The sequence below is a fragment of the Aquarana catesbeiana genome, linkage group LG04, assembly GCF_042186555.1.
Source record: "Aquarana catesbeiana isolate 2022-GZ linkage group LG04, ASM4218655v1, whole genome shotgun sequence".
NCBI classification, from domain to species: domain Eukaryota; kingdom Metazoa; phylum Chordata; class Amphibia; order Anura; family Ranidae; genus Aquarana; species Aquarana catesbeiana.
The window spans coordinates 442,690,904-442,710,642 of NC_133327.1; the positions used below are offsets into that span (position 1 = coordinate 442,690,904).

A 19,739-nucleotide genomic window follows, 5' to 3' on the forward strand; every position below is an offset into this window, starting at 1 on the left:
AAAGCTACAAGTTAGTGTAGTGCGTCCTCCTCACAGTGTTCAGCTAAAGCTACAAGTTAGTGTAGTGCGACCTCTGCACAGTGTTCAGCTAAAGCTACAAGTTAATGTAGTGCGTCCTCCTCACAGTGTTCAGCTATAGCTACAAGTTAGTGTAGTGCACAGTGTTCAGCTAAAGCTACAAGTTAGTGTAGTGCGTCCTCCACAGTGTTCAGCTAAAGCTACAAGTTAGTGTAGTGCGACCTCTGCACAGTGTTCAGCTATAGCTACAAGTTAGTGTAGTGCGACCTCTGCACAGTGTTCAGCTAAAGCTACAAGTTAGTGTAGTGCGTCCTCTGAACAGTGTTCAGCTAAAGCTACAAGTTAGTGTAGTGCACAGTGTTCAGCTAAAGCTACAAGTTAGTGTAGTGCGTCCTCTGAACAGTGTTCATCTAAAGCTACAAGTTAGTGTAGTGCACAGTGTTCAGCTAAAGCTACAAGTTAGTGTAGTGCGTCCTCCTCACAGTGTTCAGCTAAAGCTACAAGTTAGTGTAGTACGTCCTCCTCACAGTGTTCAGCTAAAGCTACAAGTTAGTGTAGTGTGACCTCTGCACAGTGTTCAGCTAAATCTACAAGTTAGTGTAGTGCGTCCTCCTCACAGTGTTCAGCTATAGCTACAAGTTAGTGTAGTGCACAGTGTTCAGCTAAAGCTACAAGTTAGTGTAGTGCGTCCTCCTCACAGTGTTCAGCTAAAGCTACAAGTTAGTGTAGTGCGACCTCTGCACAGTGTTCAGCTAAAGCTACAAGTTAGTGTAGTGCGTCCTCTGAATAGTGTTCAGCTAAAGCTACAAGTTAGTGTAGTGCGACCTCTGCACAGTGTTCAGCTAAAGCTACCTGTAGAAGGTTGGTGATGTTTTCCTGATCCTATCACTACCTCAGGCAGCTACATTATTTACATGTTAGTCTAGTGTGACCTCTGCACAGTGTTCAGCTAAAGCTACCTGTAGGAGGTTGGTGGTGTTTTCTGATCCTATCACTACCGCAGGCAGCTACATTATTTTAACGTTGGTGTAGTGCATCCTCTGCACAGTGTTCAGCTAAAGGTACAAGTTAGTGCAGTGCGACCTCTGCACAGTGTTCTGCACAGTGTTCAGCTAAAGCTACCTGTAGAAGGTTGGTGGTGTTTTCCTGATCCTATCGCTACCGCAGGCAGCTACATTATTTACACGTTAGTCTAGTGCGACCTATGCACAGTGTTTAGCTAAAGCTACCTGTAGGAGGTTGGTGGTGTTTTCTGATCCTATCACTACCGCAGGCAGCTACATTATTTACACATTAGTCTAGTGCGACCTCTGCACAGTGTTCAGCTAAAGCTACCTGTAGGAGGTTGGTGGCGTTTTCTGATCCTATCACTACCGCAAGCAGCTACATTATTTTAACGTTAGTGTAGTGCGACCTCTGCACAGTGTTCAGCTAAAGCTACAAGTTAGTGTAGTGCGTCCTCTGAACAGTGTTCAGCTAAAGCTACAGGTTAGTGTAGTGCACAGTGTTCAGCTAAAGCTACAAGTTAGTGTAGTGCGACCTCTGCACAGTGTTCAGCTAAAGCTACAAGTTAGTGTAGTGCGTCCTCTGAACAGTGTTCAGCTAAAGCTACCTGTAGAATGTTGGTGGTGTTTTCCTGATCCTATCACTACCTCAGGCAGCTACATTATTTACACGTTAGTCTAGTGTGACCTCTGCACAGTGTTCAGCTAAAGCTACCTGTAGGAGGTTGGTGGTGTTTTCTGATCCTATCACTACCGCAGGCAGCTACATTATTTTAACGTTGGTGTAGTGCGTCCTCTGCACAGTGTTCAGCTAAAGCTACAAGTTAGTGTAGTGCGACCTCTGCACAGTGTTCATCTAAAGCTACCTGTAGAAGATTGGTGGTGTTCTCATACTACAAGCAGGCAGTTGATTTTGCTAGCTGCAGTATCAGTATATATAGATAGATATATGTATATGTATATCTATAGATATAGATATATGTATATGTATATCTATAGATATATATATATATATATATATATATATATATATATATATATATGTGTATCCCAGCTTAGTGCAGCTACATCTCACTGCAGGCCATTAGTATGTCTGGTAGGCCAACAAGGAGAGGCAGACAGTCACAAGCCAATAAAAGAGGGCAAGCAGGCTCTGTGTCTAGAGGCAACAGTGCTGGTCGTGGAGACGGTGCATCCTCATCAGCACGTGGCCGTGGGACACGCTTGGCCTTTTTTTCGGCAGCTGGCCGTGTTGAGCCGCAACATGCGGAAGACTTGGTCGAGTGAATGACCAAGCCGTCCTCATCCTCCTCATCCTCTCTCAACCATTCTCAGGGTACTTTGTCTGGCAAAGCAGCTGCCAACGCGGCCTCTTCCCTCGGCTCAATGGCATCAGTGACTCCTTCCCTAGCCCCACCATGTCCTCCTGAGGAGTCCCTCAAACTGTTTGACCACAGTGTTGGGTACATGCTCCGGGAGGATGCCCAGCGTTTAGAAGGCTCTAAAGATGATACTGAGCTAGATGAAGGCAGTAACGTGAGCACGGATAGAGGGGGTGCCCAAGAAGGACAGCAGTCTGGCAGTCATGCTCCCCATGCTGCAGCATACTGCCAGGTTTGCTCCAGTGATGAGGAGGGAGGGGATGATGAGGTCACTGACTCAACGTGGGTGCCTGATAGGAGAGAGGAGGAGGAGGCACATCACCAACAAAGCAGGATGCCCTCCTGGGGCCAGCCTAAGGGCAGCACACTGACTGCATCACACCGCAAAGCTCTGCATGTGCAGGGCTCTGCTGTCTCTGCACGTTATTCCAAAAGTTCTTTGGTGTGGGCCTTTTTTGAGATGAGTGCATCAGATCGCACTGCTGCTTTTTGCAACATATGTCTCAAGCGTATCTCGTGTGGCCAAAACATCTCCCGTTTGGGAACCACATGCTTGACCAGACATATGTTGACCTGCCATGCAGTTCGTTGGCAAGCGTATCTAAAAGACCCACACCAAAGAACAAAGAGGACCTCTCCTTGCTCCTCATCAGCTGAGATCTCCAACCGCACTATACCTTCAGTTCTCTCTGAGACCTGCACTGAGAGAAATGAAGGTGTAGAATTAAGTGTGTCACAGCCAAGTACTTGTGGGCAATCTGCTTTCGGTACACCGGCGTCAGATTGTACCAGGCAAATTTCCCTGCCCCAGCTGCTGCACCGCCGAAAGAAGTTCACTCCCAGCCATCCACATGCCCAGCGGTTGAATGCTAGCTTGGCAAAATTTCTAGCACTTCAACTGTTACCTTTTCAGTTGGTAGACTCTGCCCCCTTCCGTGAGTTTGTGGAATGTGGCAGGTACCCAAATGCCACTTTTTCTCATGGAAGGCGATTCCGGCTCTCTACTGGCATGTGGAAGGCAATGTCCATGCCTCGCTGGACAGGGCGGTCAGCGGTAAGGTGCATATTACCGCTGACTCATGGTCCAGCAGGCATGGACAGGGATGTTACCTAAGTTTCACCGCGCATTGGGTGACTCTGCTGGCAGCTGGGAAGGATGCAGGACAAGGTGCAGTAATGTTGGAGGTTGTTCCGCCACCACGCCTCCAAAATGCCACTACTAATGATTCTGACACACCTCTCTCCTCCACCCCCTCCTCTTCTTCTTCCTCCATGGCCTCTTCCTGTGCTTTGTCCTCGGAATCAGGGGTGCTCCGTAGGTGTTCAAGGGGCTATGCAAGTATGCAGGCCAAAAGATGCCATGCGGTGCTTGAGCTGGTGTGCTTGGGGGCCAGGAGCCACACTGGGGCAGAGGTTCTGTCAGCTCTGCAGGGGCAGGTTCAGAAGTGGTTGTTGCCATGCCAACTTAAGGCAGGAATGGTGGTTTGCGACAATGGCACCAACCTCCTCTCCGCCCTCCGACAGGGACAACTGACCCATGTGCCCTGTTTGGCTCACGTCCTTAACTTGGTGGTGCAGCGGTTCTTGGGCAGGTACCCGGGCTTACAAGATGTCCTGAGGCAGGCCAGGAAAGTCTGTGTGCATTTCCGCCGGTCATATAATGCCAGTGCTCGGCTGGCAGACCTCCAAAAGGAATTTAACCTGCCCAAGAACCGCCTAATCTGTGACATGCCCACCAGGTGGAACTCAACGTTGGCCATGCTGCAGTGGCTGCAGTGGCAGCATAGGGCCATCAATGAGTACCTGTGCGACTATGGCACCAGGACAGGGTCAGGAGAGCTTGTTTTTTTTCCCCACGCCAGTGGGCCATGATCAGGGATGCATGCACTCTCCTGTCACCATTTGAGGAAGCCACGAGGATGGTGAGCAGTGACAGTGCATGCATCAGTGACACTGTCCCTCTTGTCCACCTGTTGGAGCACATGCTGCATGGAATAATGGACAGGGCACTTGAGGCAGAACAGAGGCAGGAAGAGGAGGACTTACTTAGCTCTCAAGGCCCCCTTTATCCAGACAGTGTTCCTGCATGCCAGCCGATTACACAGGAAGAGGAGGTGGAGGAGGAGGATTGTGTCAGTATGGAGATGGAGCCTGGCACTCAGCATCAGCAGCAGTCTTTAAGGGATCATTCACAGTCCCAAGAAACACATGGACTTGTACGTGGCTGGGAGGAGATGGCTGCAGATCATGTCGTCCTTAGTGACCCAGAGGACTCCGGACCGAATTCCTCAGCAAACCTATGCTGCATGGCCTCCCTGATACTGCAAAGCCTGCGGAAGGATCCTCGTATTCGTGGTATTAAGGAGAAGGAACAATACTGGCTGGCAACCCTCCTTGATCCACGTTACAAGGGTAAGGTTGCGGACCTTATCTTGCCATTGCAGAGGGAGCAGAGGATGAAACATCTTCGGGAGGCCTTGCAGAAAGGGCTGTGCAACGCGTTCCCAGAGACTGGGAGGTTACAAACTCCTGTTTCTGGACAACATGTTGCTGAGGCTTGGGTCAGTCAAAGAAGGAGCGGTGGAAAAGGTGGCCATCTGACCAATGCGTTCAGACAATTTTTTAGTCCGCAGCCCCAAGGTATGATCGATTCCAGCAACCATTGCCAGCGTCTGTTTTACATGGTGCAGGAATACCTAGGGGCAAGATCTGACTTGGACACCTTTCCCACTGAAAATCCTCTGGGTTACTGGGTCTTGAGGATGGATCACTGGCCAGAGCTTGCACAGTATGCAACTGAGCTACTGGCCTGTCCTGCATCCAGCGTTCTTTCGGAAAGCACATTCAGTGCTGCTGGAGGCTTTGTAACCGATCACAGGGTGCGTCTGTCCACCGACTCGGTCGATCGACTGACTTTCATAAAAATTAATCAGTTTTGGATCACAACCAGCTACCAAGCACCTGATGCTGATGTAACTGAATAATTTTTTTGAAATGTCAGATCCCTTCAAAGACTGCCTATGCTGATGCTGAGTGACTATCCTGTTATACTGAGTAATTATCCTCTTCCTCCTCAATGATCATGATGATAGCTTGTAAGAACATTTTTGGTTCTGGGCGCCGCCAGTCCCGCCACCAGTACCTAAGGCCCAATTTTTCAGCCTCTGTTTAACAGGGGCATGTAATTACAATTTTTGATGCAATTCTTTGCAGCAGGGCTAGTTTCTGCGCTCCAACTAGAGTATCTGTGAGGGGTTGCAGTGCTGTGGCACCAGCACCAGTGCCTAAGGCCCAATTTTTCAGCCCCTATTTAACAGGGGTGTGTAATTACAGTTTTTGATGCAATTCTTTGCAGCAGGGCTAGTTCCTGCGCTCCAACTAGAGTATCTGTGAGGTGTTGCAGTGTTGTGGCACCAGCACCAGTGCCTAAGGCCCAATTTTTCAGCCCCTGTTTAACAGGGGCGTGTAATTACAATTTTTGATGCAATTCTTTACAGCAGGGCTGGTTCCTGTGCTCCAACTAGAGTATCTGTGAGGGGTTGCAGTGTTGTGGCACCAGCACCAGTGCCTAAGGCCCAATTTTTCAGCCCCTGTTTAACAGGGGTGTGTAATTACAGTTTTTGATGCAATTCTTTGCAGCAGGGCTAGTTCCTGCGCTCCAACTAGAGTATCTGTGAGGTGTTGCAGTGTTGTGGCACCAGCACCAGTGCCTAAGGCCCAATTTTTCAGCCCCTGTTTAACAGGGGCGTGTAATTACAATTTTTGATGCAATTCTTTACAGCAGGGCTGGTTCCTGTGCTCCAACTAGAGTATCTGTGAGGGGTTGCAGTGTTGTGGCACCAGCACCAGTGCCTAAGGCCCAATTTTTCAGCCCCTGTTTAACAGGGGTGTGTAATTACAATTTTTGATGCAGTTCTTTGCAGCAGGGCTAGTTCATGCACTCCAACTAGACTATCTGTGAGGGGTTTCAGTGTTGTGGCACCAGTGCCTAAGGCCCAATTTTTCAGCCCCTGTTTAACAGGGGCGTGTAATTACAATTTTTGATGCAATTCTTTGCAGCAGGGCTAGTTCCTGCGCTCCAACTAGAGCATCTGTGAGGGGTTCCAGTGTTGTGGCACCACCACCACCACCAAAGGCCCAATTTTTCTGCCCCTGTTCAACAGGGGCATGTAATTACAATTCTTTTTCTAATATTTCACAGCAGGGCCCGTTTCTGCACCCACCAAGAATATCTGTGAGGACTTACAGTGTTGTAGCACCAGCACCAGCACCACCAAAGGCCCAATTTTTCTGCCCCTGTTCAACAGGGGCATGTAATTACAATTCTTGATCTAATATTTCACAGCAGGGCCCGTTTCTGCGCCCACCAAGAGTATCTGTGAGGACTTACAGTGTTGTGGCACCAGCACCACCACCACCACCAAAGGCCCAATTTTTCTGCCCCTGTTCAACAGGGCATGTAATTACAATTCTTGATCTAATATTTCACAGCATGGCCCTGTGAGGGCTTACAGTGTTGTGGCCACAACAACACCTAAGGCCCAAATTTCTGCTAAGTATATAGGGCAGGCCCCTACTTTCAAACATCTAACTTACAAACGACTCCTACTTGCAAACGGAAGGAGACAACAGGAAGTGAGGTGAAATCTACCCCTAGGAAGGGAAATTCTCTCCTGTAAGAGTTAATATGGGAAAAACATTTCTCCTTTCCACTGATGCTTTATCACCAATCCTTGTTTCACAAAAAAACCCAAATTTTCAAAAAACATTTGTCATTGGGACAAAAAGTGAGGTGAAATCTTCTGAAGAGGAGCACAGACAGCAAAACAAATGTCACAGGGGTGATAACCCTTCCCTAGGTTTTCCAAAAAGCTTAAAATAGATTTTTTGGCTGGAGCTAAACACGTTAAAAATGTACCAGTTCAAAATTACAAACAGATTCTACTTAACAACAAACCTACAGTCCCTGTCTTGTTTGCACCGCCTGTATACTGCTGTTCAGAGTATATAGGGCCTGGGGCCCTACACCTTTCCTTTTTTAATTTGGGTGCGGGGTTCCCCTTAATATCCATACAAGACCCAAATGGCCTGGTAATGGACTTGGGGGTACCCATGTCATTTGTCTCACTGATTTTCATCCATATTGCCAGGATCCGACATTACATTAAAGCCGCAAGCACTTTTAAATGACTTTTTTTCCTTTAAAAATGACATTTTGTGCAGAGACTGTTCTAAGCACGGGAAACGTGGGCCACTTTACAGGCATACTATAGACACCCCCCAGGTACGATATTTAAAGGAATATTTCACTTTTTTTTTACTTTAAGCATCATTAAAATCACTGCTCCCGAAAAAACGTCCGTTTTTAAAACTTTTTTTTGCATTGATACATATCCCCTGGGGCAGGACCCGGGTCCCCAAATCCTTTTTAGGACAATACCATGCAAATTGGCCTTTAAAATTAGCACTTTTGATTTCGAACGTTCGAGTCCCATAGACGTCAATGGGGTTCAAACGTTCGTGCAAATTTTTGGTCCGTTCGCATGTTCTGGTGCGAACCGAACCGGGGGGTGTTCGGCTCATCCCTATGTGTGACTATAGTTCAGCCAGCAGGCTGAATGAAAGAAGTGTAACTGTATATGGCCATCCTTATACAGATTGTTTGTCTTAAAGGTGGGTACAGACAGATCGATATTTGGCCAGTTCGGCAAGGACCAGACAAATTTCGATATGTGGGTGGCCTTCCCTGTTCAACAGAAGTCATTTTTGTTAAATTGGTTTCTGTTGAACAGCTATACTGGAAAACCTTCATTGATCAGCGGCTGTTAGTTCTATCACCACTGAGCACACTTTCACACATTCTGTTGCATCCATTGTTTTTGTTCTTCCTCTGTAATAATGTCAGCATCACTTACGCATTTGGAAATTTATCAGGTGTCCTGGAATGTGCATGTGGCATTTGGGAGCTCCAGGCCTGACATCTTTTACCAGAAATTGTGATGTAAGTTGTGCCTCGGTATTCTCCTCCATTTCCTTCATAACAACCTGAAACTACTGTAGGTTTTGTAGACTCAGGTATAACTGTAAAGAAAAAAATAACGATTTTTTGTTATTTAAATTAATATATTCTACTATGCACTGTAGAAATAATTCATATGGTAAATATTCATATTCCAAATTACAACATACTTACCTACACACTTTGTCTCCCACTGCTTACTATTGGTCCCTCAATATGATGAGTGGACTCTAACCAATGGTGAGGTGCAGGAATCAGTAAGAGGCAGACCAGGACTTGAATTTCAGGGAAATGGAACTTGCCTTGCTAAATGCCCCAGGATATCCAAAGTCATCAATAATACATCTAAAGTTATTTGCAGGTGCCTATAGGTACAGTATCTGTTTGTACTCGCCCCACCAGTTTTGTACATGTTAGCTAATCACACAGGTTTACATTGGAAATCTAACTCCTTTCATAGTAGTAAACTGTTATGTACAATTATAGCAGGAGAACCTTTCAAAGTTGGTAAGTTTGAATAAATACACCAGTTCAACCTGAGTGCGTGTGTGTTTGTCTCTACCATTTTCAATATCCCTGTACATTGTGTTTGCTAAGAAACACATCTAAAGTTTTTTTTAACTTATCTACACTCCCTGCTGACAACACTAAACATGGAAGGGGTTTCCACATCCTTACAGCTCTAATGCCCAGTACAAACGATAGGCTTTTCTGATGGAAAATGTGTGATAGGACCTTGTTGTCGGAAATTCCGATCGTGTGTAGGCTCCATCACACATTTTCCATAGGAATTTCCGACACACAAAGTTTGAGAGCTTGCTATAAAATTTTCCGACAACAAAATCCGTTGTCGGAAATTCCGATCGTGTGTACACAAATCCGCCGCACAAAGTGCCACGCATGCTCAGAATAAATTAAGAGACGAAAGCTATTGGCTACTGCCCCGTTTATAGTCCCGACGTACGTGTTTTACGTCACCACGTTCAGAACGATCGGATTTTCCGACAACTTTGTGTGACTGTGTGTATGCAAGACAAGTTTGAGCCAACATCCGTCGGAAAAAATCCATGGATTTTGTTGTCGGAATGTCTGTTCAATGTCCGACCATGTGTACAGGGCTTAACAGTAAAGAACCCCTTACGCAGTTCAGACTGAGTTGCTTCAAATCCAACCTCATTGTGGGGCCGCGTGTCTAGAGTCACTAAAGATTTGTATATATTGCAATCATGTCCCCACTTAAGCATCTCTTCTCCAGGGATTATAAGTTTAATGTTTATTCATTCTTAAAAAATGAGGTCATCCAGCCCCCTTGTCAGCTTAGTTGCCCTTCTTTGGACTCGCTCTCCCTCCTGAGGACTGGTGACCAGAACTGGACAATTAAAACCAGTACTCCAATTTAATTATAAAAAAACTGCTAAGAGGCAAGTCTGCTGGTTGGCAGTCCCCTAAACATGTTTGATTGGCTCACCTGTATATACCGTATATAAATTGTTACACATGCATTGTCTATCTCTTCGTCTTTAGTATTTTGTCCCTACCTCACTCTGTAACTAGGGGGTGCTCTATATAGTTAACACCACCCTCCTTCTGCATGCTTTAGCCTCACCAGGACAGCACCAGGTTCTGCCTAGAGTATAATTATTTTGTTTTTCTTGACCAATTCTTCCTACAAATACAAGGGACCGCGATAGGCGCCATTTTTGTCCTGGTATACGCTAAAATCCTTATATGCTGTTGGTACATCTGGGCTAATAATCCATTTGCCAAACACATAGCCTTCTATTTCTTATGTAAGGTTTCAGCTGTGGTGCTTATTTGTGTATTTCTTTATTGTTTTATTTGACATATTCACAGTAATATGGATAAAGTGTGTCACTTCTGTGCTGGCTTGTTGGAATCTGTTGTACAACCTCTCCACACTGAACATCATCTTTCCAGCTGATTCTGGCCTCTTCCTTGGAGTCACCTGTTTATCCAGCCATTCTCGTGGTGCCTAAGGCTGGTATGCTTTTACTGTCATCATTACAGTGTTACAGTGAGCTTTTTACCACAGCATCATTTATTTTTAAAGAGCCATTTCATTTGTCCTTATGTGCTCAATAAACCTTTTTTAATGGACCCCGTGGATACATGCCTTATTTCATGAACTATTTACAGTGCCTTCAAAAAGTATTCATACCCCTTGACATTTTCCAACTTTTGTCATGTTACAACAAAAAACTAATAATAATAACTAATAATATTTATTTTATTGGGATCTTATGTGATAGACCAACACAAAGTGGCACATAGTTGTGAAGTGGAAGGAAAATAATAAATGGTTTTCATTTTTTTTTACAAATAAATATCTAAAAATTGTGGCATGCATTTGTATTCAGCCCCCTCTGATTCCCCTAACTAAAATCTAGTGAAACCAATTGCCTTCAGAAGTCACCAAATTAGTAAACAAATACAGCTGTTCTGTGAAGCCCTCAGAGGTTTGCTAGAGAACCTTAGTGAACAAACAGCATCATTATGGCCAAGGAACACACCAGACAGGTCAGGGATAAAGTTGTGGAGAAGTTTAAAGTAGGGTTAGGCTATAAAAAAAAATCCCAAGCTTTGAACATCTCACATAACACTGTTCAATCCATTATCCAAAAATGGAAAGAGTATGGTACGACTACAAACCTACCAAGACATAGTCGTCCACCTAAACTGACAGGCCGGGCAAGGAAAGCATTAATCAGAGAAGCAGCCAAGAGGCCCATGGTAACTGGAGGAGCTGCAGAGAGCCACAGCTCAGGTGGAAGAATCTGTCTACAGTAGACATGTGCAATTCGTTTCGTAACGAATCAAAATTGAGACGATTTTTTGCAGAAAAAAATAACAAATTTCAACTGATATGAAAGAAATTATAACAAAATAACAAATTCATTCAGCAAGATTCATTAATTTGTTAAAGGGCTAATGAAACAGCAGGTTGACTTGGAGTAAATCTTACAGCCTATCAGCTGATTCATTTTGTGCTGGAGGTTGGATTATTAATACTGGCAAAGTGTATTCCTGAGAACTGAGTGAGAAGGGTGTTGTATTTCAGCAGAGGAGATGGGTTTTGAGAAGCAGCAGAGATATTCTGTGTGTGTGTACTAATGGATTCAAGCTCTAAACATCAGGTTCCTCCTAGTACCAGCAGCAGTGACACAGCACAACCACTGGCAAAGTGCATTCCTGAGAAGGGTGTTGTATTGCATTTGTCATTGTGTGTATGTGTTAATGGATTCAATAAACAAACGACTTTCAGAATTACAATTTGTTATCACAAATATATATACATAAATAATGAATTATCAAAAAAAACGAAACAATTATGCAATAAAACGAATCAATTCGTTATAACGAATATCTATACTCTACAGTAATAACGAATTATCCTGAAAACAAATTAACACAACATAACAAATATAACAAAACTAAATTATGTATTTTACTAATGAAAAGGAAACAAACTTTTCCATCTAGTCAAGTCTAGTCCACAGGACAACTATTGTGCACTCTACAAATCTGGACTTTATGGAAGAGTGGCAAGAAAAAAGCCATTGTTGAAAGAAAACCATAAGAAGTCCCATTTGCAGTTTGCAAGAAGCCATGTGGGGGACACAGCAAACATGTGGAAGAAGGTCCTCTGGTCAGATGAGACCAAAATGTAACCTTTTGACCTAAAAGCAAAACACTATATGTGGCAGAAAACTAACACTGCACATTACCCTGAACAGACCATTCTCACTGTGAAACATGGTGGTGGCAGCAACATGTTGCGGGGATGCTTTTCTTCAGCAGGGACAGGGAAGCCGGTCAGAGTTGATGGAAGATGGATGGAGCCAAATACAGGGCAATCTTAGAAGAAAACATGTTAGAGTCTGCAAAAGACTTGAGATGGGGCAGAGGTTCACCTTCCAGCAGGACAACGACCCTAAACATACAACCAGAGGTACAATGGAATCTTTTAGATCAAAGCATATTCATATGTTAGAATGGCCCAAAGTCGAGACCTAAATCCAATTGAGAATCCATGGCAAGGCTTAAAAATTACTGTTCACAGACGCTCTCCATCCAATCTGACAGAGCTGAGCTATTTTGCAAAGAATGGGCCAAAATGTCACTCACTAGATGTGCAAAGCTGGTGGAGACATCCCCCAAAAGACTTGCAGCTGTAATTGCAGCTAAAGGTGGTTCTACAAAGTACTAACTCGGGGGGGCTGAATACAAATGAGCGCCACACTTTTCACATATTTATTTGTAAAAAAAATTGAAAACCATTGATCATTTTCCTTCCAGTTTACAATTACAGTATCTCACAAAAGTAAGTACACCCCCCATATTTTTGTAAATATTTTATTATATCTTTTCATGTGACAACACTAAAGAAATTACACTTTGCTAAAATGTAAAGTAGTGAGTGTCCAGCTTGTATAACAGTGTAAATTTGCTGTCCCCTCAAAATAACTCAACACATAGCCATTAATGTCTAAACCTCTGGCAACAAAAGTGAGTACACCCCTAAGTGAAAATATCCAAATTGGGCCCAAAGTGTCAATATTTTGTGTGGCCACCATTATTTTCCAGCACTGCCTTAACCCTCTTGGGCATGGTGTTCACCAGAGCTTCCCAGGTTGCCACTGGTGTCCTCTTGCACTCCTCCATGACAACATCACGGAGCTGGTGGATGTTAGAGACCTTGTGATTCTCCACCTTCCATTTGAGGATGCCTCACAGATTCTCAATAGGGTTTAGGTCTGGAGACATGTTTGGCCAGTCCATCACCTTTTCCCTTAGCTTCTTTAGCAAGGCAATGGTTGTCTTGGAGGTGTGTTTGGGGTCGTTATCATGTTGGAATACTGTCCTGCGGCCCAGTCTCCGAAGGGAGAGGATCAAGCTCGGCTTAAGTATGTCACAGTACATGTTGGCATTCATGGTTCCCTTATTGAACTGTAGCTCCCCAGTGATGGCAGCACTCATGCAGCCCCAGACCATGACACTCCAACCACCGTACTTGATTGTAGGTAAGATACACTTGTTTTTGTACTCCTCACCTGGTTGCCACCACACACGCTTGACACCATCCGAACCAAATAAGTTTATTTTGGTCTCATCAGATCACAGGACATGGTTCTAAAAGACAAGCAGACTAAGGACTTGAAAGACAAGCAGACTAAGGACATGGATTACTGTCCTTAGTCTGCTTGTCTTTCAGCAAACTGTTTGCGGGCTTTCTTATGCATCATCTTTTGAAGAGGCTTCCTTCTGAGATGACAGCCATGCAGTCCAATTTGATGCAGTGTGCGGCATAAGGTCTAAGCACTGACAGGCTGACCCCCCACCCCTTCAATCTCTGCAGCAATACTGGCAGCACTCATACGTCTATTTCCCAAAAACGACCTCTGAATAAGATGCTGAGCACGTGCACTCAACCTCTTTGGTCGACCATGGCGAGGCCTGTTCTGAGTGGAACCTGTCCTGTTAAAAACTGCTGTATGGTCTTGGACACAGTGCAGCAGCTCCGTTTCAGGGTCTTGGCAATATTCTTATAGCCTAGACCATCTTTATGTAGAGCAACAATTCTTTTTTTCAGATCCTCAGAGGGTTCTTTGCCATGAGGTGCCATGTTTGAACTTCCAGTGACCAGTATGAGAGAGTGAGAGCGAGAACACCAAATTTAACACAGCTGCTCCCCATTCACACCTGAGACCTTGTAACACTAATGAGTCACATGACACCAGGGAGGGAAAATAGCTAATTGGGCCCAATTTGGACATTCACTTAGCGGTGTACTCACTTTTGTTGTCAGCGGTTTAGACATTAATGGCTGTGTGTTGAGTTATTATGAGGGGACAGCAAATTTACACTGTTATACAAGCTGTACACTCACTACTTTACATTCTAGCAAAGTGTCATTTGTTCAGTGTTGTCAAAAGAAAAGATATAATAAAATATTTTTAAAAATGTGAAGGGTGTACTCACTTTTGTGAGATACTGTATGTGCCACTTTGTGTTGGCCTATCACATAAAATCCAAAAAAATACATTTACGTTTTTGGTTGTAACATGACAAAATGTGGAAAATGTTAAGGGGTATAAATACTTTTTCAAGGCATTGTATATAGAAACATACATTGCTCCATTCAGCTGAGCTCATTATTTATGCTCTAGTACTATCTAGTGACCCTCTACCAACAGCGGTCTTGTTTTTTTTTTCATTTTCTTTACATAACAAACCACGCGCGCTGAGGAAATGTATCTGCTTCAGAATGAAACTCATGCAAGAACACAAAGAGCTTTTTAAGAAATTTGGGGTTTGCTTCAAATGCTGTGCGTCCATTGAACACCATACTAAAGACTGTTAGTCCACTATTAAGAACATAGAATGTGACAGTAATGATCACAGGAAAATCCATTTCAAGACAGTCCTACTGTGTGTACAGGTAATCCTCCTGAGGCAAAGCATGGCAGGGACAACACAGACCAAACAGAGCCCCATACTCCAGTTTTCATTACATGTATAGAAGTATGTGTAACAAATCCTGTACAAAAATATACTTAGTTTGTTTTATACTGCACTTGCTGTCCTGTAGACATCAATGGGAGTGCATGGAAAGCTCATGTAAACTGCATTTCCGTGCATTTTGATGTATTTATGGCAGCATTTTATGTATAAAATCCAGCCTCCTCCTTCCAAAAAAGGATCAGCATGAAAAAAAGTGTCAAAATCGCATGACGTTGCACTATAAAAAGGTGCTGAAAAACACATCAACATGCAGCAGCACTAGTGTAAACCTAGGCTAATTGTCAACCTTAAAAGACTGTAAAACTGTATACTAGACCAGATGATTAAGGTAACCGATCGCTTGCTAGATCAAAACATTTTGACTTGTTAAACATAACAGGAGATGCCTTACCATACCTGTGCTGGCATCACAGAAGTTTCAAACAGGAGAGCCACTGGTCTTGTATTAGCTCCCCTGAATGGCAGTGCAGAAATATCATTGCCCACTTTCATTGAATGCAACCAAATTCCAACCAATAGAGAGGAGATCCCTTCTTCTGCAGCTGCCTCTTACCACTCTCACTTGAGAGGTATAGCTGACCACATACCTCTCATATGCTCTCAAAAAAGAAACTACCAAATATTAGTCAGCATACAGAAGCACAATTTCTTTACAATGCACCCTGAACAGAAAAACTTGTGTAACATCCTTGCAAGCCAGATCAGGGTAGTCTTTGACTCAAGTGCTCAATGTGAGTGTGTTTTCCTCAACAATGTCCTTCCCACTGGATCTAATCTGAAGAACAACCTTGCAGTGTTTTGCCCTGCTTCAGTCAAGAACTAATTACTGTTATGGCCAACATTCTGCAAATGTTCCACTGTTTCATTGTCAGAGTAGACAACGGAAACTTACTGAAGTTCTGACAACGACTACCGAACGAAAGTACATGTTTTTGGTAACAGTTCTTTTCTTGCTGTAGCAAATTTTGGGCTGAGAAAGACAGCTTAAGAAGGTGAAAACTAATTTTGATCTGATGCATGTGAATTTGTGGAAAACTATTTCTAAGTAGACAACATGCTCAAGCCTACAGAAGAAGCAATTGATTCTCAGGAGACCTCAGGCAGAGCTGCCACTGCCAACCTCAGGCTTCACAAAATTGTCTCTAATAGTGAAAAGGTAATGAAAGCCTTTCCCTCTGAAGACAGTGTTAGGGTAAAGGGATTGGAGCTAGAAACAGATTTTCCCTTTACGCAATGTAGCTGTAGATTGTTTGGGATGTGAAACAAGACACATTCACGTTTCAAATATCAACTTGTGACAAGCCCTTCATGAAATGAAAGGTTTTGTCTCTTGTGAACAGCATTTATGAAACTAGGTTTCAGAGAACCCTTTGGGCTGGCTATACATTATACAACTTTTTTATTCAATTTCCTTTAGATTTACCTTCAACTATGTAGAGTAAGGGCCTGCCGGACTGCATACAAATTGAAAGTGTTTAGGTTTTACCTCATATTGTATGGTTTTGGTAAATCTTAAGGAAAATTGTACAAGAAAAATTTATAATGTATGGCCAGACTTACTGTTCAGGGCAAGATACTTCTAAATTAGCTTACTTCTGAAAATACAGATTAGTATACCCCATTAAATACACACAATAAGTGTGCATCAATACAAAACAACCTGATCATGGGGGATCAGGAAGGAATCAGATCATGCTTTGCTTTTTTTTTTTTACTTCCTCTGGATCCACTGTGGGTATAGGCTTGTATACAGTTGGGACAGAAAGTATTCAGACCCCCTTAAATTTTTCACTCTTTGTTATATTGCAGCCATTTGCTAAAATCATTTCAGTTAATTTTTTTCCCTCGTTAATGTACACACAGCACCCCATATTGACAGAAAAACACTGAATTGTTGACATTTTTGCAGATTTATTAAAAAAGAAAAACTGAAATATCCCATGGTCCTAAGTATTCAGACCCTTTGCTCAGTATTTAGTAGAAACACCCTTTTGATCCAATACAGCCATGAGTCTTTTTGGGAAAGATGCAACAAGTTTTTCACACCTGGATTTTGGGATCCTCTGCCATTCCTCCGTGCAGATCCTCTCCAGTTCTGTCAGGTTGGATGGTAAACGCTGGTAGACAGCCATTTTTAGGTCTCTCCAGAGATGCTCAATTGGGTTTAAGTCAGGGCTCTGGCTAGGCCATTCAAGAACAGTTTTTGTGAAGCCACTCCTTTGTTATTTTAGCTGTGTGCTTAGGGTCATTGTCTTGTTGGAAGTATGAGGTCCTGAGCACTCTAGAGAAGGTTTTTGTCCAGGATATACCTGTACTTGGCCGCATTCATCTTTCCCTCGATTGCAACCAGTCGTCCTGTCCCTGCAGCTGAAAAACACCCCCACAGCATGATGCTGCCACCGCCATGCTTCACTGTTGGGGCTGTATTGGACAGGTGATGAGCAGTGCCTGGTTTACTCCATACATACCACTTAGAATTAAGGCCAAAAAGTTCTATCTTGGTCTCATCAGATCAGAGAATCCTATTTCTCACCATCTTGGAGTTCTTCAGGTGTTTTTTAGCAAACTCCATGCGGACTTTCATGTGTCTTGCACTGAGGAGAGGCTTCCGTCGGGCCACTCTGCCATAAAGCCTCGACTGGTGGAGGGCTGCAGTGATGGTTGACTTTCTACAACTTTCTCCCATCTCCCGACTGCATCTCTGGAGCCCAGCCACAGTGATCTTTGGCTTCTTCTTTACCTCTCTCACCAAGGCTCTTCTCCCCTGATAGCTCAGTTTGGCCGGACGGCCAGCTCTAGGAAGGGTTCTGGTCATTCCAAACGTCTTCAATTTAAGGATTATGGAGGCCTCTGTGCTCTTAGGAACCTTAAGTGCAGCAGAAATTTTTTTGTAATCTTAGCCAGATCTGTGCCTTGCCACAATTCTGTCTCTGAGCTCTTCAGGCAGCTCCTTTGACCTCATGATTCTCATTTGCTCTGACATGCACTGTGAGCTTGTAAGGTCTTATATAGACAGGTGTGTGGCTTTCCTAATCAAGTCCAATCAGTATAATCAAGCACAGCTGGACTCAAATGAAGGTGTAGAACCATCTCAAGGATGATCAGAAGAAATGGACAGCACCTGAGTGAAATATATGAGTGTCACAGCAAAGGGTCTGAATACTTAGGACCATGTGATATTTCAGTTTTTCTTTTTTAATAAATCTGCAAAAATGTCAACAATTCTGTGTTTTTCTGTCAATATGGGGTGCTGTGTGTACATTAATGAGGAAAAAAATAAACTTAAATGATTTTAGCAAATGGGTGCAATATAACAAAGAGTGAAAAATTTAAGGGGGTCTGAATACTTTCCATCCCTACTGTATATAGGATTGTACCCCACCCCTTTTATTGGTTTAACTAGATAGACTTGTGTCTTTTTTCAACCAGACTATGTAACCAAAATCAGCAGTAAAAGATACAGGAAAAATTATACATATTATATGTCAAAGTCCAATGATGTGAAAATCTTCAATGTGCTTGAAGAAAGGACTAATAAAGATCAAATAAAGTTAAGTATTTAGCCATACACTAATCTGGCGAAAATATCTTGAAGGGATGACCAAACACCTTGTGCCTTCAGCCACAGGTAACAATGGCCTCTTACCAGATATACAATATCGTACAAAAGTGAATACACCACTCACATTTTTGTAAATATTTTATTATATCTTTTCATGAGACAACACTGAAGAAATTACACTGTGCTACAATGTAAAGTAGTGAGTGTACAGCTTGTATAACAGTGTCAATTTGCTGTCCCCTCAAAATAACTTAACACACAGCCATTATTGTTTAAACCGCTGGCAACAAAAGTGAGTACACCCTAAGTGAAAATGTCCAAATTGGGCCCAATTAGCCATTTTCCCTCCCCGGTGTCATGTGATTCATCAGTGTTACAAGGTCTCAGGTGTGAATGGGGAGCAGGTGTGTTAAATTTGATGTTATCGCTATCACTCTCTCATACTGGTCACTGGAAGTTCAACATGGCACCTCGTGGCAAAGAACTCTCTGAGGATCTGAAAAAAAAGAATTGTTGCTCTACATAAAGATGGCCTAGGCTATAAGAAGATTGCCAAGACCCTGAAACTGAGCTGCAGCATGGTGGCCAACAGTTTAATAGGACAGGTTCCACTCACAACAGGCCTCACCATGGTCCACCAAAGAAGTTGAGTGCACGTGCTGAGCGTCATATCAAGAGGTTGTCTTTGGGAAATAGATGTATGAGTGCTGCCAGCATTGCTGCAGAGGTTGAAAGGGTGGGGGGTCAGCCTGTCAGTGCTCAGATTATCAAATTGGTCTGCATGGCTGTCGTCCCAGAAGGAAGCCTTATCTAAAGATAGTTACATAGTTACATAGTAGGTGAGGTTGAAAAAAGACACAAGTCCATCAAGTCCAACCTATGTGTGTGATTATGTGTCAGTATTACATTACATATTCCTGTATATTGCGGTCATTTAGGTGATTATCTAATAGTTTCTTGAAGCTATCAATGCTCCCCGCTGAGACCACCGCCTGTGGAAGGGAATTCCACATCCTTGCCGCTCTTACAGTAAAGAACCCTCTACGTAGTTTAAGGTTAAACCTCTTTTCTTCTAATTGTAATGAGTGGCCACAAATGATGCACAAGAAAGCCCGAAAACAGTTTGCTGAAGACAAGCAGACTAAGGACATGGGTTACTGGAACCATGTTCTGTGGTCTGATGAGACCAAGATAAACTTATTTGGTTCAGA

The 19,739-nt window shown here is 43.5% G+C and overlaps 1 protein-coding gene across 1 annotated transcript in view; it reads right to left on the reverse strand.

Annotated features, from left to right (window-relative positions):
- The window catches only part of LOC141140366 (plasminogen-like), a 198,208-nt gene that overhangs the window by 98,484 nt on the left and 79,985 nt on the right, over positions 1–19,739 (reverse strand). Inside the window, exon 10 of the mRNA XM_073627454.1 lies at positions 8,320–8,485. Within this exon, the coding sequence (XP_073483555.1) occupies positions 8,320–8,485 (166 nt within the window). The remainder of the gene's footprint in view (positions 1–8,319; positions 8,486–19,739) is intronic.